We start from the raw sequence: 26,530 nt of genomic DNA, 5'->3' as shown, positions 1-26,530 counted from the left end.
GCCTGCGACGGTCCGTCCTGCTGCTCCGTCACAGAGTTCAGAGACTAGATTTTTACCAAGAGTCTGTGACGGCCCGTCACGCCTGTGATGGTCCGTCCTGCCATTCCGTTACGAAGTTCAGAGAGTCGATTTCAGTACCCAAATTTCAGAATTCTAAGTGTTTTGGAACGAGACACCCTCGACGGCCCGTCGTGCCCATGACGGTCCGTCGTGGGTTCCGTCGCCTCAGACAGTTTTTCCAGAAATAAAATCTGCTCCTCAAAATGACTAAACAGGTCGTTACAATTTTTAATTTTTTTCATCAATAATAAAATTTAATATTTTTATTGATTTTCATTATAAAGAATACACAAAATTAAAATGGTAAAAAAAAAATTTAATTTAAATATAGATGACAATATAATATATAACATAATAATTTAAATGAATGATAAAATACAATACACAACATAATAATTGATTCGCGGTAAAAAAATTATGTCGAAAGGATGTAGATCTACATTCGAAGTTTTGTAATTGTTGCAAGACTGTCACATTTTTTGGAGAAAGAAAGTGTTACATGATATAATGACTACATGTATTATACTGCAAAACGTGATAATTGAGGATGAACATGATCTTAATGCACCAATTCAAGATGTCATAAAGGCTCCAACTACAACGATAAAAATGGTCGTAGATGGAAATCTCCAGGTTGAACAAGTTTTAACTAGACATAAAAAAATAAGGACAAAAATGTTCATTTTGAACTTCGTAATTCATTAATAGAGCATTTATGGGGGCAACATAATAATTTCAAAAATTGAGTATTTATGTAATGTTTATGTAATTGTATTTCACTTTTATTTGAATTTGTCCATTAATTTATATATTATATAATATTTTCTTGCAATTTATGGTATTTAAAAATTTAGAATAAAATAAAATTTTTATATTAAATAAAAAAATTAAAAAATAAAATATATCAAATGAGAATTATATAAAGTAACTAAAGGGAAAAAATAAATGATTTAGATTATGAAATAAGAAAATAAAAATGAAATAGATATAATAATATAATATTGAGGAGAGAGAGAAAAAAAATCTTTTTTAGAGAGTAAAATAGAAAATTTAATTGGAGTTGATTATCTGAAAAAATAGAGAACTCTATATTTGGAGAATAAAATAGAGTGTATGGTTGGAAAAGGATAAAATTATTAGATTAAAAAAAATTGTGGGGTGTAATTTAATTGAATGTGCTACAAACAACAACAATTATCGATTTCGATTCACAAAATTGACAATTCTGAAATTCATTTTGACATGGTAATATGATGTTACTTATCAATTATCAGTGTATTGATATCTAAAATTATTATGTCAACGAATTATTCTGTGACAGTAAAGTACACTTGAGTTTGTTTTCATGTAGTGATAATATCATTCATGAAGCAAGTCGATGTGGTCTTTCTTTGAAAGGAAATGTTCCAACAATATTGTATGAAGACAATATTGCATTTACAGTTCAACTAACCAGAGGATACATTAAAGGATTTTCATTTCACCATAAAAAAAAAATTCACTCATGATCTTAGATTTTTCCAACAAGTTCGCTTACCCTCATCCTGATTACTTATTCACTTTTGAATTGGTACACCTATTAAGAAAATAATTATTGACATAGTGAATTTACCATTTTACCCCTATTAATTATAAAGTAGATGAATTAAAAATATAAGATTTTCAAAAAGTTCTACCTTTTCAAAGTAATTAATGTAAGGTATAATAGATAAAAAAATTATCCTTTCTTGATTTGTCAAAATGGACAAATAATTAGAGACAACTACAAAAGGAAAAGTGGACAAATAATTAGGGACAGAGGGAGAAATTTAGTAGATATTTTTACTAAGGCATTACAAATTTCAACTTTTGAGAAATTGAGATATAAAATTGAAATGTGACATCTTCGAGATATTAGATGATGTTTTCATTAGTGGGGGTAAATACGTATAGCACCTTTTTTTCCTTAATCAAGGATTTTGTCCCACAAGATTTTTCTTGATAAAATTGTAATGAGACAACAAACAATGATTATTAAGAATAACGATGTACACTCTATCTTCTTCTTCTAGAATTTCTTTGTGGAGACATCGACATAAGAGTGTTGTAAATAATGAAATATGAATGTCATATAGCGAATTCACATTTTATGATTTTTAGAATTTAGATATAATCTTGAATCATGACTTTGAAAGATAAACATTGAAATATTACAAGAAAAAATATTACTACTTTTTCTCTCTTTTTATTTTTTAGTTATTAAGTTTTAATATCTTTATTTTATAACAAAAATTTCATTTTGACCTGTTCCACATTTAAAAAAAAATAATTCAATTTGACTTGTTCCTAATCTTGGGTGGAAATGAAATTATAATTGTCAAGTCTTTTTCTAGGTTAGACACTAGACTAGACATATTAACAAACGCACACTACACATGCATTATGTTCTTTCCATGTGTTTGTAACTTAAAACTTTTTTTAAGAAAACGGAGGAAGGTTAAATATGTTCTTAAATTATGTAAAATTAAAAATATATCTTTTAAGTTGGCAATAAATTTTTTGGTTATCCCATAATAAATTATTTTATCATATATATGAGATAATTTATCTCATCACTAAGGTATAAATAGTGAGATAAGTAATTCAAGAATTACTTAATACCTTTAACCAAACACAGAATAAAATAATCGTACATTTTATTTTAAACTATTATATTTTATATCTCACACCAAATGATTCCTAATATAATTGAAGCCCAATTAACCTATTAGCTTATTAATAAATAAAACTAAAGACCGACAATATCCTTGAACTACAGAAACTAACCTTTACCCTCCCTTCCTTACTAGTAAAACTCAAATTCAAATTTAACCAAAGTTAAAAAATTTAAATACTTTTTGGCTAACATGAAACCTCCTTCCTTACCTTTTTATTTGTTTTATTTATTTATTACAGATATAGCGTGATAATCAGATCTTTTTTCTTAAATATAACGAGATAATAATTGATTATATAACTTTATTATAAGTTCAAATAAATGGATCATTAGAAAAATGACATCAACAAAGGGGTCACTGGCTTGTAGCATTCAGCATGGCAGTTTTCTAATAATTATTCTTCTAAACTAGACGTATATGGGAGCATTTACTAATAATTATTAATCATACACAATAATAATTAGTGGATCCACAAAAAAATTAAAGCTTATAAGAATGGATAAGAAAAAGATATCTTAACCACTCTAGTATAAATACTAGAGCCACCAATATAGGCTTGGTCCACTAATTTGAAAAAAAGAATTACAAAAATCAGTTGAAATTTGAAATTTTGATAACGGAGTTCAAACCAAAAACGGAATCATGTTGTAAGATTAAAAGAATCGGTTTTATTAACAACTCAATAGGGAAAATTCTAATCATCTCCAAAACAAAGCGAGTAATTAAGAAAACTCAAATCAAACAAAAAGAGAATGAAGTTTACACCAGACTGGTGCCATAATTCAACTAGACTAACTAAAACTCCAGTTCATCCTCAGAGGAACGCGATGGCAAGATGACTTGTTCGCGTTGAGCATTAGCAATCTTCTTAAGCCTTTTCTCATCAATTCCAAATGCAGCTGCAAATTCTCGCCCTCTCAAACTCTGCATCAATGAGTTTTTACCTACCAAGAACTGTTGATGGTTCCTCTTTGCTGATGTAGTGAAGCCAAAGAACTCCAACGGGCTATTCGTTGATGCAATTTGGCAAAACGGAAAGTACCTTGGCACCCAAAAAACATCTCCTTCGCGTACTTTAGCATTCATTGCTAAAGTACCATTCGGATACACAATTTGAATCCTGCCTGTCCCTCTCAACACAACTCCATACTCGATTGCTGATGGATTGATATGAGGCGCCATAAGGGATCCCTACATTTACATAGAAAGAAACGTAGCTAAAACATATAAATTCGAACAAACATGTATATCCATTCACATTATTATATACATGAATCATTCAATTACCGGAGATAGATTGACAAGATACACGCCATGTCCTGATTGCTCTAGAGGGGAATAATCAGATGAATCCACCTTCTTGCTCCATCCAAAGTCATTCTTGAAATCGGGCTTCTTGTTGTAGATATTGTACGTTGATGGGGCTTTATGATTCACTCTCTCGATAACATCTTCACCGTTTAACAAAGTAAACAAAAATTTCCTAAATGACCATCTTGATTTCTCCTCTTTGGGGCTAACTTCTTCATCAAAATTCACAATTCTCTTCAAATTAGCTAGTCTTTGATGGGGTTCTAGGTCCAAGAAGTTGGACCAAATGTTCGCGTCATGATGAGAACCAGATAAGTGTACGATTGGTCCAGACGATTGTCTGGTCAATAGCGCGTGTACTTCTGCTGTTGAAACCTATCATAACACATATACAAACACTCAAAACTTGAATTTCGCTGACAAATAAAAACTCCAACTTTGAGTATGCACATCTAGACTGAAAGAAATAGTAAGAAATGAACACTTACATTAAGAGCAGTTGATAATGTAGTATGATCGAATCCAGCAAGGACGGATGAGGGATTACTTCCACCACCAATGAAGAATGACTGCAAAACATAACGAGTTACAAAGTTTTTGGAAAAAACAGAGTATATATGACTAAAGGTAAGAAAAGGAGATTAAAAAACAACTCAGCGTCAGTTGCATAGCTAAATGTAGTAACAGTGGCCAGTTGAACACCATTCGTTGAAAAATTAATACTACTATTTCTATAGAAAATCATACAAAATACATGTCAAAAATTATTTTTCATATGAACATATTAAGTCTTATACCCCTTTAATGAAATTTCTAGCTTGGTCACTGCAGTTAGCTAGGGTACCTGGAAAGCATGCCATCCCATGGATTCAGAGGTAATGTCAATGCTGCAAATAATTTGAAGTCTTTTGCTTTCAACTCTATTCTCTAAATAAAAAGCTGATCCAGCAGGAATTGTATACACATCTCCTGGCTTCAAACTCCTTTCTTCTAATTGATCCTTGTAGATATGTCCAACTCTTGCTTCCCCTATATTCAATCCAATAAAAAAAATGATAATCCTAGCAAAAAAATTAAATTTTACACTATCCATATTTTAACATGTTACGTTTTTTATGTTACAAGTCCCACCTTTTTATGAAATCCTATCATTTATATGAGTATCAAAAACAATCTCTCTACCTCCCAAAGATAGGAGTCAGGTTTATGACTTACACTGAATATGTTATTGTTGTTGTTGTAATGTTAAAGAAGTTATAATCTTAAAAGAGATATTGTGAACGATCAGAAACAGTCTATCTATCTCCCAAGGTAGGAGTAAGGTTTGTGAAGTACCCTGAATATGTTATTGTTGTTGTAGTAGTGTATAAAAGAAGTTATAATCTTAAAAGAGATATTGTGAACGATCAGAAACAATCTATCTACCTCCCAAGGTAGGAGTAAGGTTTGTGAAGTACCCTGAATATGTTAGTGTTGTTGTAGTAGTGTATAAAAGAAGTTATAATCTTAAAAGAGATATTGAAAACGATCTAGAAAGAAGATAGAAGTGAAATTACCATGATGAACAAAGATGACAAGATTTGAATCAAGATATTGAGGGATGAAGAGGCTATTTGGTTCCATGGAGATGAAACCAATATGCATTGGACTATGTAAAAATGAACCCCTACGATAGCCACCTTTCACAAATCTCATAGACCCGGCATCCGTTTTCACAACATTATGTAAGTGACGCAACAAGAACCATTGTTCTCCTTGTGTCCTTTGTTCACTTTCTTCGTCTACGTGAAATCTATCAACACACGCAACCAGTGCCGAGAAAAGTATCAATACGAGAAATAACAATATCCTTATCTTTCCCATCCCAACTCGGAACATAAATAAACTAATAATAGTTAGATTTTCTAAGACGATTTCTTTAATCAACTTTGGTTTACTGGTGAATTATTAGGTGAAGCGTCTAGCGATTTATATAGAGATGTCAATTATGAGATTTGAGAGGAATTGTTGTCAACCATACACTATTTTTAGGCATTTCTATGAACGTTGAGATCGATCTTGAAAAATATTAGTTGAACTAAAGAAAAGATAACTATTTGTTAAAATTTGTATACATGACAAAATGTTGTGAAATTGTAATTTGATGACCACTTCAAATGCCTACTCTAACGCAATAAAAGAGAATGGATTTAAATTGTATATACTATATTTCTTACACTTGTATTACCTTTAAAGTTTACCACAACATGTATATGTTAATTTGTTTCAAATGAAATTCACAACTTTGTTAAATGGTCCCCTTGATATTCAAATGTAAGAGAGGCTAAATAGAAAAAGCGTAGAGAGAAGAGTTTAAAGAGTCTCAAACTCTATTTCTACATATAATCAAGTGAGCAACAACTGCTAAAGTAGTTTTTTCCTCCTACGATCATATGCGAATTCATATTTTTTTGCTTTATGTTCAAATTTAGAGTTTCTCTAAATTATTATCACAACTCATTTTGTGTTGATGTACCATTTTCAATCAAGTAAGTTACTTTGTATAACACGCGTCGTCAATGTAAAGATATGACACCTAACCACCAAACATGATATGTGTTGGGTTTTAGCAAGTGTGAATGGGAAAAAAAAAGAAAAGAGAGAATATGAAAAGTGAGGGAACTACTTTGGAGGGAAAATGAAAAGGCATTTGCAAAGTGCAAATGAAAAGTCATTTCTCCCATATCAACAAAAGAAATGGAAATTGTTGTCCTTATAGAAGGAAACACTTCCATTACTTCTTAAAGAGCTAAGAAGAAGATGCCCCCTCGCGCCGTCGTCGTCGCTCGCTCGACTTTGGATTTGGATGATTGATAAATTTTTTGGACAAAATTTATTTAATCAGTTTTTGTTAAATCAAATAAATCTTGTTAATATTATCTCTTATAAATTTGCGGGTAACGGGATCATTCCGAAAAGTCGTTACTTTCCAAAAAGTAGTTATTTTCCTAACAGACACATTTTATCGAAAAGTTGTTATTTTTTCCAAAAGACACAACTTTCTGGAATAAACAGGTCTGAACAGATTTCTCTAAACAGACACGTTTCTTGCTGAAAATGGCTATAAAAGGAAGTCAATTTTTGATTTTTCAAACACTTAAAAATTTTTCTTTCTCTGCATTTATTTTTTCTCTCAAATAAAATCAAAGTGTCGATCGACTGAGTCTGTGTGACTTGTTGTTGTTCTTAAGTTCGTTGAAGTTAAAGAAGTTTGAGGTACCGCTATTTCTTTAACAGGTTTAATCCGTTTTATCTTGGGAGAAATTAATCCATAACCTTGGGTACAGTGAGGGGATTAAATTTCTTAAGGACACACAGTAGTTTCTGTGGACTCGGATTAATTCTTGTATTATATATTTTTTCTGCTTCATCTTATTTCTGTTTCTGTTTATTAACCTTGTAAATACAGGTTATAGTAACAATAACAATCTTAAGAAATTTAACAGTTTCTGTATCCGAGGTTTCTGGAGATTAAAACCTTTTTGGTTTTCTACTCTGCTTGAATTTTTAAAATTCATTCGATTAACGATTAAAAGAACATAAAAACTTTATCGTTAAATCAGAAACAGTTTGTGTAAAGATTTGTTCTTTACTGTTAGTATTTTAAATACTTAATTTATCTGCCATTTGTGACAGAAAAAAATGACTAATTCAAGTCAAACAAATGCTGGAACAGTAAGTGCTGCAACAACAACGGTTGCACATAATCGTTCAAATGCTGCCTTAGCACCGGCTGAGAAACCTGCAAAGTTTTCTGGAGTCGACTTTAAGAGATGGCAGCAAAAGATGTTCTTCTATCTCACTACGTTGAGTCTGCAGAAGTTCATCAATGAGAATGTTCCTGTTATGTCAGATGAAACTCCGGCTGATGAACGATTCTTGGTAACAGAAGCATGGACACACTCAGATTTTTTGTGTAAAAATTATATTTTGAGTGGTCTGCAAGATGATCTGTACAATGTGTACAGCAATGCCAAAACCTCAAAAGAACTCTGGGATGCTTTAGAAAAGAAGTACAAAACAGAAGATGCCGGAATGAAGAAATTCATTGTGGCAAAATTTCTGGACTATAAGATGATAGACAGTAAGACTGTCGTCACCCAAGTTCAAGAATTGCAGGTCATAATCCATGATCTCCTTGCTGAAGGTATAAATTTATTTAATGCCTATGTTAGAAATATTAAGTTTTCCCTTAATACTCACATAATCTTTAATGTAGGATTGATTGTGAATGATGCCTTTCAAGTGGCTGCAATTATTGAAAAGTTACCTCCATTGTGGAAGGACTTTAAAAACTACTTGAAACACAAACGCAAGGAGATGACTGTTGAAGATCTCATAGTAAGGTTGAGAATCGAAGAGGATAATAAGGCTGCAGAAAAGAGGTCACGTGGTAATTCAGCAATATCTGGAGTAAATTTTGTTGAAGAAGATTCCACAAAATTAAAGAAAAGAAAGAAAGCATCTGGTCCAAAAAGCAATCCTCCTAAGAAGAAATTCAATGGAAACTGCTTTAATTGTGGTAAACATGGTCATAGGGCTAATGAATGCCGGGGTCCTAAGAAGGACAAGAAAAAGAAGGATCAAGCAAACTTGGCTGAATCCAAAGGAGAAATGGACGATCTCTGTGCAATGCTTTCAGAATGTAACTTGGTTGGAAATCCAAGAGAATGGTGGATAGATTCTGGTGCCTCATGCCATGTTTGTGCCAACAAAGAATTATTTTCATCATATACTCCAGCACTTACAGATGAAAAATTGTTTATGGCAAACTCCGCTGTTGCAAAGGTGGAAGGAACTGGCAAAGTCCTATTAAAGATGACATCAGGCAAGGTGGTGACTTTGAATAGGGTCTCATATGTTCCAGAATTGAGAAAGAATTTAGTTTCAATTCCAGTTCTGACCAAGAATGGATTTAAATGTGTATTTGTTTCTGATAAAGTAGTAGTAAGCAAAAATGATATGTATGTAGGAAAGGGCTACCTTAGTGATGGCCTTTTCAAACTCAATGTAATTGCAGTTGATATGAATAAAGATTTTGCTTCTTCTTACTTGCTTGAGTCTAAATGTTTATGGCATGAACGTTTGGGACACGTTAATAACAAAACCTTGCGAAAACTGATTAACTTAAATATTTTGCCAAAATTTGAGTGCAATAAATCAAAATGTCAAATTTGTGTTGAATCTAAGTATGCTAAGCATTCTTATAAATCTGTTGAAAGGAATTCAAATCCTTTAGAATTGATTCACACTGATATTTGTGACATGAAGTCAACACCATCACGTGGTGGGAAAAAGTATTTCATAACTTTTATTGACGATTGCACTAGATATTGTTATGTCTATTTGCTAAATGGTAAGGATGAAGCAATAGATGCATTTAGGCAATATAAAACTGAAGTTGAAAATCAGTTAGATAAAAAGATCAAAATGATCAGAAGTGATAGAGGTGGAGAATATGAATCTCCATTTGCAGAAATATGTTTAGAAAATGAAATAATCCATCAAACTACTGCTCCCTACACTCCTCAGTCTAATGGAATTGCAGAAAGAAAAAACCGAACTTTAAAAGAAATGATGAATGCATTACTTATAAGTTCAGGTTTACCACAGAACTTGTGGGGGGAAGCTATCCTTACAGCAAATCAGATACTTAACAGAGTGCCTCACTCAAAGACAAATGTAATTCCATATGAGAAATGGAAAGGTAGAAAACCCAATTTGAAATATTTCAAAGTGGGGGGGTGTCTAGCCAAAGTCCAAGTTCCTATACCTAAGAGGGTAAAAATAGGACCTAAGACTGTGGATTGTGTATTCATTGGATATGCCACAAACAGTAAGGCATGTCGATTTTTGGTTCATAAGTCCGAACATCCGGATATTCATGATAATACGGTAATGGAATCAGATAGTGCTGAATTTTTTGAACATATCTATCCGTATAAAACTAGACTTGAGTCATCTAGTGGGGGATCTAAACAACCCAGAGAAGAACCAAAAGAGAATGAACAAAATGAAGAAAGTCCAAGACGCAGTAAACGTCAAAAGACATCTACTTCATTTGGATCAGATTTTGTAACATTTCTTCTTGAAAGTGAGCCTCAAACATTCAAGGAAGCAATGTTGTCTAGCGACTCAACCTCTTGGAAGGAGGCTGTTAATAGTGAAATTGAATCAATCTTAAGCAATCATACTTGGGAGTTGGTTGATCTTCCTCCAGGGAACAAACCCTTGGGTTCAAAATGGATCTTTAAAAGGAAGATGAAAGACGATGGAACTATTGACAAATATAAAGCAAGACTTGTTGTCAAAGGTTTTAGACAAAAAGAAGGTCTTGATTATTTTGACACATACTCGCCAGTGACTAGGATTACATCAATTCGGATGTTAATTGCACTAGCTGCAGTATACGGTCTTGAAATTCATCAAATGGATGTGAAAACAGCCTTCTTAAATGGAGAGCTTGAAGAGGAAATTTACATAGAACAGCCTGAGGGTTTTGTAGTTCCTGGTAAAGAAAAGAAAGTGTGCAAACTTATTAAGTCACTTTATGGGCTAAAACAAGCACCAAAACAATGGCATGCAAAGTTTGATCAAACCATGTTGTCAAATGGATTTAAGATCAATGAATGTGATAAATGTGTTTACATTAAAGATACTCCAAATCAGGAAGTTATTTTATGCCTATATGTAGATGATATGCTTATAATGAGCAAAGACATTGCTAATATAAAAGCTACAAAGCGTATGCTTGCTAGTAAGTTTGATATGAAAGATTTAGGAGTTGCTGATGTGATATTAGGAATTAAAATTCTTAAAACTCCTAACGGTCTAGCATTGTCTCAAACTCATTATATTCAAAAGATACTTGAAAAATTCAAATTTTTGAATTTTAAAAGGGCAAAGACTCCAATTGATGTAAATCTTCATCTTGCAAAGAATAAAGGCGAAAGTCAGTCTCAATTGGACTATGCTAGCGTATTGGGAAGCTTAATGTATGTCATGAATTGTACACGACCAGACATAGCTTGCGCTATCAGTAAACTGAGTCGATACACAAGTAATCCTAATCATAATCATTGGTTGGCAATGAAGAGAGTTTTGGGATACTTAGATGACACTCAAAACTATGCTTTACATTACAACAGATATCCAGCCGTTCTTGAAGGATATAGTGATGCAAATTGGATTACTGGGTCAATTGAAACAAAATCCACAAGTGGATACGTTTTTACTATTGGTGGAGGAGCAATATCTTGGAAATCATCCAAACAAACATGTATAGCTCGCTCTACAATGGAGTCTGAATTCATTGCTTTAGACAAGGCAGGTGAAGAAGCTGAATTGCTCCGGAATTTCTTAGAAGATATTCCATTTTGGCCCAAACCAATGGCCCCTATATGCATACATTGTGATAGTCAAGCTGCAATAGGAAGGGCTGGAAGCATTATGTATAACGGCAAGTCTCGTCACATAAGACGAAGACATAACTCTGTGAGACAACTACTCTCTAGTGGAATTATCACAATTGACTGTGTGAAGTCAAAAGATAATGTGTCGGATCCACTTACAAAAGGCCTAAATAGAGAGGGAGTTGAGAAATCATCGACGGGAATGGGACTATGGCCGAGAACAAGTCATCGTGGCGGTAACTCTACCTAGAAGACTGGAGATCCCAAGATCTAGGTTCAAGGAGATAAAACAAAGTCATTGATGACGGTTAAACATTGTCAAAAGGAAAAAAATTATTATTATTATTTTATGGTCCATTCTCATGATGAGACAATGTTTAGTAACCAGGATAAAGACATAAGGAGTTTTTAATGGTTTCTCAGTTTGATACAGGGAATATCAAATGGTGTATGGGATAACACATTTAGAAATCACCTATGTAAGTGTGAAGTGTAAGCCGCTTCAAGGAGAATCCGGTAAGGCCAGTTCTTTAAGCACTTACTATCCAAGATGTGTTCATGGCTGAAACGAACAAAACAATGAGAACTAAGAACAGTTCAAGGGTTGATTGTGTGACATATGTTGTCTAGGTATAGACCAAAGCTCGACGGTTCAAAGAAATCAAANCACGGTTCAAAGATATCAAATCTACTGATTGATCGAGTATATCCGATATATGTTCACTACGGAAAGTTTAAAGGAAAACCTACTTATCCAGATGCGATTAACCTTTACCTACAAGACACACAAGTTTTTTCATGCATATGTTTTAACAATAGCCTTCCCTATTCATGTGGGGGATTGTTGGTTTTAGCAAGTGTGAATGGGAAAAAAAAAAGAAAAGAGAGAATATGAAAAGTGAGGGAACTACTTTGGAGGGAAAATGAAAAGGCATTTGCAAAGTGCAAATGAAAAGTCATTTCTCCCATATCGGCAAAAGAAATGGAAATTGTTGTCCTTATAGAAGGAAACACTTCCATTACTTCTTAAAGAGCTAAGAAGAAGATGCCTCCTCGCGCCGTCGTCGTCGCTCGCTCGCTCGACTTTGGCTTTGGCTTTGGCTTTGGCTTTGGATTTGGATTTGGCAAATAATGTGATTGATTGATAAATTTTTTGGACAAAATTTATTTAATCAGTTTTTGTTAAATCAAATAAATCCTGTTAACATTATCTCTTATAAATTTGCGGGTAACGGTAACATTCCGAAAAGTTGTTACTTTTCCGAAAAGTCGTTACTTTCCAAAAAGTAGTTATTTTCCTAACACGCACATTTTTTCGAAAAGTTGTTATTTTTTCCAAAAGACACAACTTTCTGGAATAAACAGTCTGAACAGATTTCTCTGAACAGACACGTTTCTTGCTGAAAATGGCTATAAAAGGAAGTCAATTTTTGATTTTTCAAACACTGAAAATTTTTCTTTCTCTGCATTTATTTTTCTCTCAAATAAAATCAAAGTGTCGATCGACTGAGTCTGTGTGACTTGTTGCTGTTCTTAAGTTCGTTGAAGTTAAAGAAGTTTGAGGTACCGCTATTTCTTTAACAGGTTTAATCCGTTTTATCTTGGGAGAAATTAATCCATAACCTTGGGTACAGTGAGGGGATTAAATTTCTTAAGGACACACAGTAGTTTCTGTGGACTCGGATTAATTCTTGTATTTTATATTTTTTCTGCTTCATCTTATTTCTGTTTCTGTTTATTAACCTTGTAAATACAGGTTATAGTAACAATTACAATATCTAAACCTAACTCAGCCACCAAGTAGTTCATTAGGAAAGGTTTGTCCAAGTCCATATAAGTAGACCAAATAGGGGCTCAACATTTGGTGAACAACAAACTGGGATGGATCTAACTCTGATACCATTCTGAAGTGTGTGGCCATCTCATCTAAAAATTTAACATGTTAGAGAGAACACACTCTTATTGTTTAATTATATTATCAACCGTCAGTCGTCATATATGGAAATTTTTCTGTTTTTTAAATATTTTTGATCCTTTTCCCTTTTTTTAAAAATAATTATGGGACTATGGGTTCACATCTAATATTTATTATCATTCTTATAATTTTTTTTACATATAAAACCTATAATCTACTGTATTCAAATGAATCTGTTGTACTCTTTGAACTACATCGACCCCTACCTAAAACATAATATTAAGGTTTGAGTTTTGTTTATGTAATTCTTCGTTATCTAAACATACAAAATTTTATATATATATATATATATATAAAATTTTTATTATTATTTTTGTTATTATATTATATAGAAAAGTGAAGTGAAAGACATCAATGCCAAAGTTGATATTAAATCAAAGTACAAGGGCAAATTATAACTACTATGCTAAAATTTATTGATATCCGTGTACTCTTGCTCAAACCAAGGCTTTATTTTCTTTTACTCTAGAAGCATCTACATCTTTCTCCGCTCTTCCACTGAAAATATATAAATATCTCATTTGCATTAATCTTCATTAGTTTTCGTAGATTTTCAAGACTAATGGGTTGAGACTTTGAGTTCCCTTATATTTTCAAGACTATTGGGTTTGAGATTATTTCCAAGTATGTATATTCGCATTTCTGCTAAAATCTCTTCGATTAACTTCAAAATTCCCACTTTTGTGTGACTATTTGTTTTTTCTTACTCTTAATAAGTCATTAATTCATTATCTTTACTTTTCAAATATTCAAAGATGACTTCTTTTCACTTTCTTAATTGGATATTGTAACCCTAGGTCGTTCCAAAAATATGAATTGTTAAAAAAAATCAGAACTGTGTTTTTCTTCTATCTTCTATTATCTTAAATTATCTTAGAGATTATGGATAATTGAGGGTTCTATGTTCTCTTGTGCTCGTGTTTAATGGTATAACAAAGCTTTTATCTTTGTATTGAGACACTCATATAGCTAAAGGCATTGGTTGCTTGTGAAATATTCTTGCCAAAGAAGAATACAGAACAACGAACATAAATGATATAGTTTCTATACGGTACTAGTTAGGCGCTCTAAGTTATACAAATTTAAATTTAAAGAAAACAGATGTGAGGTCCAATAACATCCTATTTCCTTACCAAAATGTTAATGATAAGTCTTAAGCTTTGAGTAAATAGGAATATAACGTGAATATCTGCAAAATGCAGTGCTTTTTGTTTTTCATCATCTTCTCATAGTAAAAGAATGGTTACTATTTTTTCTCTTACACTTGGATTATATATATGCTTAATTGTTAGTGTTTGTATTGGATGGTTCGTAGAGCTCTATTTGTTAAGGCTTTTCGACCTCTTCTTTATTACTATGTGTTTTGTGTTTTCTGCTCCAGAAATTTTGTCTTCTCATGCTCTTATCTTTAAGGTTTTTATATATGGTCAAATCAAATGTTTATTAGACACTATAATATCAATGTTCATTAAGAAGTACATGCAATTTTTTCTCTTCTTTAATCAGATTGAAGAGTTAGGAGGCTTAGATTGATACTTCTCTAATTGTAAATTATGAAGGGATCATATTTTGTTGAAACCTAATCTTGTCTCTCACAATTATCTTGGTCTCTGTTTGCAAATAATATTGGATTTTTGTCATTACTTAATAGTCTTTTTCAAACTGATTTGAACTATCTTTTGATTTATAGACTCAGTTTAATTACAATGTTGACATCATACAAAGATTAGAAGGTAGGAGCACATTTTAGTTCATTTGGTTCCCACTAAAGGATCATTATCATTTGGAAAATTTGTATTTGATTGACATGAGAAGGAAGTTGTCTTGACATGCTTCGTTTCATTCTTTTTGATTATTTGACATAAAAGCAACAAGAGTTGCACATTAATCTACTTTGAGCTATAAGACATACATTTTTGAGATAATATTACTCCTCAATAAATATTAATTAAAGAGGATACTGCCAAAAGCTCCTCAAGAACTATGACACAATCCATTCAAGTTTCTTCCTTCTTTTATGTTGGTGTTGCAAGTGTCCTATAAAATAGGATTTGATGCAGAACCATATAGCATCTTGAGATATCATTTTGAAGTCTTACAATAGTTATCTACTATGTTGATTTACAATTGTATCTATGGTAAGTGTCTTTTCCTCTTTTGATTTAATTTTTTCCGTCTTCAGGTTTCATTCATCTTTCTCATTAAATGGATATATTTCTTCATATCTACATAGAAGACCAGAAATTTTATGTTTTTGCGCAATAGTAGGGAAGATGATGATGAAATATAAGGTAAGTCTCTATTTTGGATAAACAGTTTTTCGCTATGGTTCTCCCATTCTTTCTTTGATTTTGTTTTTATGTTTTTGCTGGGTTGTTCTTGGTGTTGATTATGAATTTCTGACTTCTTCTCATTTTTTTGAGTATCTTCATTTGAGATTATTGATATGCCATTTACATTTTACCTTAGGATTCTCTTTGCGTTTTTTTTTTCTTTTATTTTTCAGTGCAACATTTATGATTTATACTAGCAATGGATTTTTTCCTCTATCTTCATATTTTCTAGGGTGGATTTTGAGCACAGGAAAGTAAAGGTTAGTCGTATAAATAGGAGGGAATATGTGCGGTTTTTACTGCATTTTTGGTATGTGATTTTGTAAGAAATTCCTTATTCTCTCTTTGATTTTTGGTATGTGATTTTGGAAGAACTGAGACAGATGAATTCTCAAATCCAAGAGCTTCTTGATAAATGTTTTATCGTCCGAGTGTTTCCACGTGGGTGCTTCTGTTTTGTTTGTTAAGAAAAAGGATGGTGGTGCGAGGATTGATGGTTTTATCATGAGTGAATTGATACCATAATGACAATCTTATGGATAAAGAAAGTCCCAAAAAGTATACTTGGGTGAAGGTAATTATAATATTTTAGTAAGAAAGTGCATATAAGTTGGGTTAGTCCTTTGAATTTGATGAGTATACCTGTGTTAGAGGTGTTATGTCGATGAAAGATTAACTCTTAATGATAGCCAGGAGTAACCAAGTGTAATGGTAGTATGAGTTTTTGATGGATTGAGATGGAATACAACTATATAATAAGATTGTCGGTTAAGCAAATTTTGTACAATAATTATGACTTGCGAGTATCTAAGGTGGTGATTTATAATTTTAATATTTGGCGAGTAACGCAGTTTTATGAGAAGTTTTAAGAGATAGTGGGGCACCACTCGAATAGATCATGAAAGAGCTAGAGTCATAATGAGGAAATATAGTGGAATGTAGTACAACCCTTAGAGAGAGACAAGGACAAGAATATTTTCTTGATTGCAAAGGCCAAAGAGATATCTTCAGAGGGGTAGATAATTGGGTTCGGAGATGCGTGATTAAGTTCATTTTGTTATGACTATGGTAACAGTGTCATAAGTCCATCAGATTGGTTAAAAACTATTGGAAAAGACTTGAGAAATGAGTGTACAAACATTAGCTCGAATGTGTTAATAAGTTCTTTGTTGTTTTTTTTTTGATTTTAGTAATGATTACGATTGAATTGTTAGCGAATGATATGTGAGATTTATGGAGGTGCGATCCATGATAAGAAATGATCCATGAATTCATAAAAATCTTCAAGGTATAAGCTAATGTTGATAGATAAAGGGATTCTGTTGTACAATTGAATTAACAATTCAGATTTTTCATTGGAAGTCTACATTAGTGGTGATATATTTTGTCAAGGTATGAATTTGCAAGGTGAGGAATGATCAATAGTATCATGTATTGATCATTGGAAAGAAGTTACACCTGGGTTGAGTCGTAAAGTTGATTATTAAAGTACCTAAAGAAGGTTTTCATTTAAAAAATGTTGATTTAGAGTAAGGTAAATGGTCGGAGTGCTTATGATGATTGTTAGTATTGAGAGTGTGGGCTTCAGTGGAAGGGTGAAGAGTATATGGAGTCAAGTGAATATAAATGGTTGGTATCGACTCTTCAAAGAAAACCTTTTGTGTTATTCAATAATATTATTTTATGTGACAATCTATCTGATTTTATACATGGTCGTGAGAGTGATGCACTAGCTATGCCCACACGTGTTTTCATTTTGTGGGATGATTTGGAAAGACATGGTTATTTCAGATAACTTATGTGGAATTGTCTTGGAGTTGTTAAAGTATTTTAGTGGTCTTACATGTACCACCTTGCTTATGAGAGTATAGAAAAGCTACCATGCGTATTTATGGTTGTACGACAATCTTAATTTTCATCTAGTTGTTGAGGTCATGTATCGATTATGTGTGGTTGAATGTTGAAATCATTGGGTTCGATTCTACCGTTCTTAAGAGGTAATCTTTAATTATTAAGTCTAACACTTTAATAGTGTTGTTGGAGGGTTTGTAAGCTTGGGCATATCCATCGATGAGCATTTGATGTCTAAAGATCAAATCTTTATAACTTAAGCTCATGAAATTTATGTTGTGAGAAATATGTTGATAAGAACTATGATTATTTGAGTATCATGAGTGTGTGTTTGTTGGTTCAAGTCCACCTCTAATGGTAATGAATATTGATCAGAATTTTATTATGGTTATGTGAGAAAGGATTTGTCCTGATGTTGTGTGGAAGTCCTTGATAACATGTCGCGGACATGTGTACGATCAACTTTGGTGGTTATTGGGAATAGCTATGTTGTTATTAATGTGTACATCAATAATTATCACTCGAGTATTTTGATGACTTTGTTGAGAAATTGTATCGGAGGATGTGTAGGTATTCAATTGGCTAGTTTGGGGATAATGATTATATCATAAAGTGAGACTCAATTTGTTAAACAAGACCTTCCTAATGAGGAAAAAATGATTGAATTCTTGATCGCAATGTCCGGAAGCTAAAAGACATGCGAGACAAGTATCTCCAGTTGTTTCGCGATTCAGGTAGTAATCTACCCTTTCTTTAACCAATCTTTCTTAGTTGATCACTCGAGGACTAGTGATAGATAAATTGATATCTATTGTGATGACATGATTCCGTCATTAGGAAAAAGTCAATGGAAAAGAATTAGGCAAGAAAATCATTTGGTAGTAACTTAAAATTTCTCAACCAAGTTCAGATTTAGAAGAAATTGGAGTAATTGAGGTCTAGGGAAATCTGGTAATGAATGAGATATCAAATTATGAACTTGAACACATGAGTGGCTATCTGAGACATTAAGGAATCCGTACGACTTCCCAAAATTGAATTCAGGCAAGTAGAACTCGCAAAAATGATCTTAGCGTGAACGAGTAACATTTTATGTTACATCTCGTAACTCGTAATATCCAAGAATCAACTAAGAACCTAAAAATTTATCATTTTAGGAAAGAATACAAAAAATTTGGAAAATTTACGAAGTTTAAAGAATGATTTTTTGGTCATTTTCAAACTAACTTCTACATTAGGATGAGTTAGAGTCAGTTCTTTATTATGGTTGGAAAGTTCTTGGAAAGATCTTTTCAAAGGCACCAAGTTTGGAAGATTTCGATATCGTATGAGGGAGATATGCCTTTCGAAAGTTGGGCTGTTGAAGTGAGGAAAATCCAATTCCGGATTTTAGTAAGGGCAAACTTGCCTTTTCACCCATCTATCTCCTAATTCATTTTAAGGGTTTATTTGGGGTTAAAATAAGTTGGAATTCAGAATAGAAAGGTTATTTACGCTTAGGGCTTGGAGAAGAGAAAAGAAAAGAAGGAAAAAGGGAGAAAAATCAAGAATTCATCAAGAACGCCAAGATCTTCGAGTGAAATTCGTCGGGGGTGATCCTATTAAGGTATGTGAGATCTTTCTGTGTTGGGTTAGTTCACCCACACACCAAATTATTTAATTCAGCGAATTTTGAGTAGATTGAATGATGAAAATGGAGTTCTTGAAGAACATTGTTGAAATCTTGTTGGTTGAGTTGTTACATGCCATTAGTTGATATGATTCATGTTTTTCGGGTTGTTTCTCGAGTCTAATCTATTGGGTATTGAGGTAATTAGTGATCCTAAGTGTTTGGGGGAAGATCCATGGAAGTTTAGAAGGTTTAGAGATAAAAAACGAAGAAGAGAAGTCAAAATTCCCATCTGACAGGCCCTTTGGCCGCGTCTGCCATAGCCCCTAAGGACAGCCTCTTTCTGACAAGCCTTGGCGCACCGCGCCAGCCATATCCCCTCAGGATAACCTCTGTTCTTCAGTCTCTAACGCTCCACACCTCTCAGAGCGTCAAGGACACCTGGAGACCCCATTCTTTGCCCTTCTTTTCGTACTAGTTCCTAAGTGATTACCCCCATTTCTCAGTTGATTCGAAGCCAAAAACATCCTTCAACTATATCCCAAACTTAAGTTACATCCTTAAAGTATTATTCTCAGCAGAAAACATCCTTCAAGTCTTTAAAAGCGAGCAATTCCTCCTTATGTTAGATATCGTCAAAAAACTATGGGATCCTACAAAAACATGAGCAGTCATGTAACTATCAACAAAAATTTTTCTGCATAATTTCATTACTTACTATATATGAAATTTCTAAAAAAAATATTTAAAATCTTAGACATTATTGCTTATGGAAATAAAAAAAATGTTTGGAAGTTGTGACTGCACACTGCTATTTTTCTCATTTAGGAACAGAAAGAATTGGATCTTAATTACCTTTAACTTTTTCATAGTCAAACTGTATTTAGATTAATAAATTTTTGGGTCAATCAGATATTGAAGTGATCAAAATATTGATTATGTCTTGCATTTCAGTTTCTTTCTACATTATTAGAAGTAAAATTCTCCAATAAACATCGCTTCAAGCATATTTAATTGAGAACAAGCATATTTCAACTAATAATATTTTTGCTATAAAATTCCTGAAAAATAAATTAAAAACTGTCAAATTAAAAGATTTTGCATAACGCTAAACTCAATTACAAAAAAACGGTCACGATAATATTTTTGGTGTATCTAAGAATATTAATTAGGAAGGAATGACTTGATTTTTGTGGGATTTTTTAGTTTTCTGGTAAATTAAAATATAAGGATGAAATTTGCTCACTTTAAAATATTGAAGGATGTTTTTAGCTGAGAATGATACCTTAAGGATGTAGTTTAAGTTTGGGGTATAGTTTAATGATGGTTTTGGCCAAAAGCTCTACATCTAGACATCATGAAATCATCAATAAACCTAAGATCATGAACCTTGAATCCACAATCCAATTCAAGGAAAGTTAAGATCAAAGTCAAATAAGTTAATAGTCAATTCTAAAAGTTAAGAAGAAGTCAAAGTAAGTTCTAAAAAATTTTCAAGAGTCTTACACAAAAATTTTGAATTTTTTTAAGGCTCAAGCTTCAAGTTGAGCAAAGATTAATTAGTTGAGTAAAATTCTCAAAAGTTATAAGGGAACTAAGTATTCCTTAAGAGTTAAGTTACAAATTGAGCAAATAGTAAATAGTTGAGTTCATTTCACAAAAGTTAGGGATCTAAGTATATTCTAAGAGTTACAAATGTTTTCACATATTGAGCAAGAAAGGAAGCTAGACTTCCAACAGAGCCTTTGACTAGTTTTTGTAAAGAGGAGACTATGATTTCCAAGAGGGCTTTTAAAAGCTAAGTTTGAGAAAATTATCTCGAACCAGAGAAGAAGTTATTTTTAAAACATATGAGCTAAATATTTTAGGAGTAATATTGAGCACCGACATGGAGACGCGAGTTCATACTAACCTAATCCCTCATAAATATGTCGCCAACATGGATAGATGAAGGGTCATACTTTTTAGAAGATTCCTTAGTGCTTTTTAGCATGGACTAGTGAATCCACTTAGTAGTTCAGGTTCTATATTGATGGCAAGGTACATGATGGTCCTCTTGCAATGTGAGGTAAGACGCTGTACCATTGCTTTGGTTCATAGTGATGGTTGTCGGTTAGATAATCTCCCACAGAACTATGTTACTTTCATATAAGTAAAGTTGAGTTTGTTATTGCATTTTCTTCAACGAACTAAGTTATTTTATTGTTTCACCAACCTTTATATATATCGCATGTGTTTTAATTGCCTTATATATATATATATACATTGAGTTGAGTATTCATAAGTTGAGTAGAGCCAAGGTAAGTTCATCTTATTCTTTTCAAGCTTTAGTTGTCATTTAACATTCGAACTAGCATACTCGTACATTCAATGTACTGATACCAGATGGCTTGCATCGTCTTATGGTGGAGACGTAGGAAACCAGGATTAGAATCATCCAATGCCTCTTTGATCCAATTGAGCATTCGTAGCTAGTGGTGAGCCTCCTTGCATTCTCAAGGACACTTTTATTCGCTTTCTAGTATTTCATTTATGTAATGTTGTGGGGTCTGTCCCAACATCCATTTTATTATTGTAGAGGCTTCATAGACAGTCAGATGGTCAGTTTTGAGTCTCTTATTTCTTTATTTCAGATTTCTTTGTTATGAGACTTAAGTGACAATTTGACCAACTTATTATTTCTTTAAGTTATATCATAAGACTGCTTTATTTGAGTTAAATCTTTCACTGAGTTAAGTAAGTCAGGACAAGGGTTAACTTAAGACCAACAATGGTCATTGGGTGCAAGCTATGTACAGGGTGTAGACTCGGAGCGTGACAACTTTGCTGTCAGAGCATAGAGTTCAAGAGTCCTAGGGAGTCTATGAAGCCGTATCTTTAGAGTCTTAGTCATCAGTATAAAGTTTGTCACATCTATGATTATGATGCTACAACATTTAGGAATTTCTCACTTTTTTCATATTCTTTTTCGTGATTGTCCTATTTCTATCAATCACAAGAACATCATGGCTGACCTAGTGAAGTTATACATGGTAGATTGTGATGTCATTCTAGGTATGGACTGGCTTCACACAAGTTATGCATCAATAGGTTGTAGAACTCGAGTTGTCAAGTTTCAGATTCCTAATGAACCAGTCATAGAGTGGAGTAGTAGTTCAGTAGTGCCTAAGAGTCGTTTTGTTTCATACCTTAAAGGAGAGAAAGTTAGTTTCAAAGGGGTGTATACTTAGTCCGAGTTAATGACTCAAGTGTTGAGGTACCATCCCTTCAGTTAGTTCCTATAGTAAAAGAATTTTTAGAAGTCTTTCCTCATGATCTACCCGGAGTCCCTTTTTAGAGAGAAATAGACTTCGGCATACACAGCATCCCAAATACTCGTCCTATCTCTATTCTGCCATATAGAATGACACCAACAGAGTTAAAAGAGTTGAAAGAAGATCTAAAAAATCTGTTAGATAAAAGTTTTATCCGACCAAGTGTATATCCTTGGGGCATTTTGGTCTTGTTTGTGAGAAAGAAGAATGGTTCCCTTAGGATGTGTATAGACTATTGCCAATTGAATAAGGTTACCATAAAGAATAGGTATCCTCTTCTAAGGATAGATGATCTTTTCGACCAACTTCAGGGTGCTCTTGCAGCATTTATGGATCTCATGAATAGAGTCTTCAAACCTTATTTAGATATGTTTGTTTTCATCTTCATTAATGACATACTAATCTATTCAAGGAATGAAGAAAATCATGATAGTCACCTCATGATAGTTCTTCAGACTTTTAAAGAGAAGGAGTTATATGCTAAGTTCTCCAAGTGTGAGTTTTGGCTTATGTCTTTGACATCCTTGCGCCACATAGTTTTCGGTTATGAGATTAGCATTGATACCCAAAAGATAGAAGCAATTCAGAGTTGGCTTAGACCCACATCTTTAATAGATATAAGGAGTTTCTTGAATTGGGATGACTACTATAGAAGATTTGTTGAAGGGTTTTGATCTATTTCATCTCCCTTGACTAAGTTGACTTAGAAGACATTTATATTTCAATGGTCTGAAGCTTGTGACAAAAGCTTTAAGGAATTGAAAAAGAGGTCAACTACTGCCCTAGTTTTGACCTTACCATAGGGTACTCAAGGTTTTGTGGTGTATTATGATGCATCTAGAGTTGGGTTGGGTTGTGTGTTAATGCGGAATGACAATGTTATAGCTTATGCCTCCAGACAGTTGAAAGTTCATGAGAAGAATTATTCAACCCATGACTTAGAGTTGGCTGGTGTAGTATTCACCGTGAAAATATGACATCACTACTTGTATGGTGTTAATGTTGATATATTCACTGATCAGGAGAGCCTTCAATATGTTTTCACCCAGAAAGAGCTCAATCTCAAACAGAAGAGGTGGTTAGAACTACTTAAGGATTACGACATAAGTATTCTTTACCACTCATGTAAGGTTAATGCGGTTGCTGATGCTTTAAGCAGGTTATCCATGGGGAGTACCACCCATGTCAAGGAGGAAAGAGGGAGTTAGCTAAAGATCTGCACAGAATTGAACGCCTGGGCGTCAGACTTATGAATTCCACAGAAGGAAGAATAGTGGTGACTAATGGGGCTGAATCATTACTAGTGTCAGAGGTGAAAGAAAATCAAGACCAAGACCCCATTTTGCTTGATTTGTAGGCGAATATTCACAAGCAAAGAGTATTGACTTTTGAACAAGGGGTAGATGGTGCGCTGAAATATTAAGGTAGATTTTGTGTACATAGGGTGGATGGACTCCAAGAGAGGATCATGAAGAATGCTCATAGCACCAGATATTCCATTCGTCCAGGTTCCACCAAGATTTACCGCGATCTGAGAGAGGTATATTGGCGGTAAGGTATGAAGAACGACATTAATGAGTTTGTTGAAAAGTTCCCTAATTGCCAACAAGTGAAAGTAGAACACCATAGTCCAGTAGGTTTGGCTCAGAATATAGAACTTCCGGTACGGAAGTGGGAGATGATTAATATGCACTTTATCACAGGCTTGCCAAGGTCTCGCAGACAGCATGATTCAATTTGAGTGATTGTCGTGCAAACTCTTTTCAATGGCGCTGAGTTTTCATGATTTTGATATCGTAAGAGGGAGATATGCTTTTCGAAAGTTGGGCTATTGAAGTGAGGAAAGTTCAATTCCAGATTTTAGTAAGGGAAAACTTATATTTTCACCCATCTATTTCCTAATTCATTTTAAGGGTTTATTTGGGGTTAAAATAAGTTGACACTCAGATAGAAAGGTACACTTAGGGCTTGGAGAAGAGAAAAGAGAATAAGGAAAAAGTGAGAAAAGATGAAGAATTCATCAAGAAAGTCAACATCTTCGAGTGGAATTCATCAAGGGTTATCCCTATTAAGGTATGTGAGATCTTTTTGTGTTGCTTTAGTTCACCCACATACCAAATTGTTTGATTGAGGATGTTTTTAGTAGATTGAATGATGAAAAGTGGAGTTCTTGAAGAACATTATTGAAATCTTGTTGGTTGAGTTGTTACATGCCTTTAGTTGATTTGATTCGTGTTTTTCAGGTTGTTTCTCGAGTATAATCTATTGGGTATCGGTTTATTAGTGATCCTTAGTGTTTGGGGAAAGATCCATGGAAGTTTAGAAGGTTTAGAGATGAAAAACAGAGAAGAAAAATTGAAACTCCCATCTGACAGGCCCTGGGACACCGCGCCTTCCTGAGCCCCTAAGGACAGCCTCTATCCGTCAGGCTGTGGTGCTCCACGCCTATCAGAGCGCCAAGGACTCTCGGGACCCATTCTTTCCCCATATTTTGGTACTAATGGTGTGTGGATTGGATCGGTTTCCACATTTTGGCATACTAACTGAGATCGGTTACCATGTTCTGACATAACTAATTGGGATCGGATGCCACATTCCAACATATAAATGGAATCGGTTGCCACGTTTCAACATAACATTGGATCGGGTACCACGTTTTGGTATGCTAGTTATTTGGGTTTGGATTCTATGAGAGGACTATTGAATTGGGTGCTGTGAGAGGATAATTGACTTGTTATATTTATATACTTGTTATTGGGAATGCAAAATTGTACGTTGCACGTAAATGATAATCGATATTGTATATGTTCGTGTATGCATGTTTATGATGTTGTATGTTTAACTTAATTGGAAAGTCGTGTGATCGTACCAGTACACTGTGGTTGTGTACTGATATTGCACTTGCTCTTTCTTTGTTGAGTACAGGACATCATTCAAGCAGCTATTGATAGGCCTCAGCTTGGTGACTATTGAGGGTGACCGGATACAAGGGTGAGCTACTTCTTCCAGGCCATGTATCTCTCTTATTGAATTTCATTTTTTTCGGACTCAGACTATTTGTTTATGGTGATTGTTTAGTTTTGGGTCGTATCTCTTATTCTTAGACTTGTCGTTAGTAGAGTTTTAATACAATGACTTTCAGGTTCTAGGGTATTTCTGCATTAATTTAGTTGTTTTGTCAAAATTTGGAATTTATGGGGACTAATTTATGGGGACTCCGTATTAATTATATCGTCATTTAAACCTAATTATGTATCTTTAAATACATAGTATTTTGGTTAAATTGGTTAATTGGGTTGTCTTAATGATTCTCGCACCCGAGGGTTAGTGTGGGTGCCACTAACGACAGTCTGGATCGTGACACTCACTCTCCTAAAAGTGTATTTTTTCAAACTAAATTTATAAAATGATGCACGTCTTTTTTTTATAAGCCAATATATAATTAATGTTTTAAACATCGTTTTCTTGATATGTTAACTTCTTAAAAATTAAAAATATCTGAATTTATTATTGGCCCACAAAAGATTTAATATTTTTCTCTTTATTTTGGTGTCTTCCCAATATATATTCATGACAGTTCAAACTACACTTTGATGACAATCCATAAATCGTAGTGTTTCACAACTCGTCCTTTATTGTTGAAAATCTCTTTTTTTTTACCACGGGTGTGTTTGGTAAGAAGGAAACTGTTTTTCATGGAAAATGTTTTTCTGGAAAACAAGTAGATATTTGACTTATTTTCTCATGTTTGGTTGGTGATTAGAAAATATTTTCTGAAAAAATATTTTATTGTTTGTTTTTTAAGTAAAAAATGTTTTTGGAAAATAACATTTATTTTTTACTAGAGTAGAAAATAATTCTTGAAGTTGAATTTTTTTAAAAGAATAAACTTAAAATTTTTTCATGGTGGGGGTGGGGTGGGGTAGGGTG

The 26,530-nt window shown here is 33.3% G+C and overlaps 1 protein-coding gene and 1 long non-coding RNA gene across 3 annotated transcripts in view; one reads left to right on the top strand and one right to left on the bottom strand.

Annotated features, from left to right (window-relative positions):
- Positions 1 to 3,404: 3,404 nt before the first annotated feature.
- On the bottom strand, positions 3,405 to 5,993 carry LOC107013158 (vicilin-like seed storage protein At2g28490). The gene is made up of 5 exons (XM_015213140.2): positions 5,624 to 5,993; positions 4,912 to 5,096; positions 4,556 to 4,636; positions 4,044 to 4,442; positions 3,405 to 3,947 (listed from the first exon to the last, which is right to left on the bottom strand). The coding sequence occupies exons 1-5, from the start codon at positions 5,943 to 5,945 to the stop codon at positions 3,552 to 3,554; spliced, it is 1,383 nt and encodes a 460-aa protein (XP_015068626.2). The 5' UTR covers positions 5,946 to 5,993; the 3' UTR covers positions 3,405 to 3,551.
- Positions 5,994 to 13,939: 7,946 nt separating this feature from the next.
- LOC107013021 overlaps positions 13,940 to 26,530 on the top strand; it is a 19,842-nt gene continuing 7,251 nt past the window's right edge. Inside the window, exons 1-3 of one of the 2 annotated variants that reach the window (XR_003577210.1) lie at positions 13,940 to 14,117; positions 15,676 to 15,784; positions 25,526 to 25,591. This is a non-coding gene — a long non-coding RNA (uncharacterized LOC107013021). Of the gene's footprint in view, positions 14,118 to 15,675; positions 15,785 to 25,525; positions 25,849 to 26,530 lie in introns of those variants that run through there. The other variant, XR_001456117.2, reaches the window with a different exon arrangement.

This window comes from Solanum pennellii, chromosome 3, assembly GCF_001406875.1.
Source record: "Solanum pennellii chromosome 3, SPENNV200".
NCBI lineage: Eukaryota > Viridiplantae > Streptophyta > Magnoliopsida > Solanales > Solanaceae > Solanum > Solanum pennellii.
This window is presented reverse-complemented; position numbering and strand designations above follow the sequence as displayed.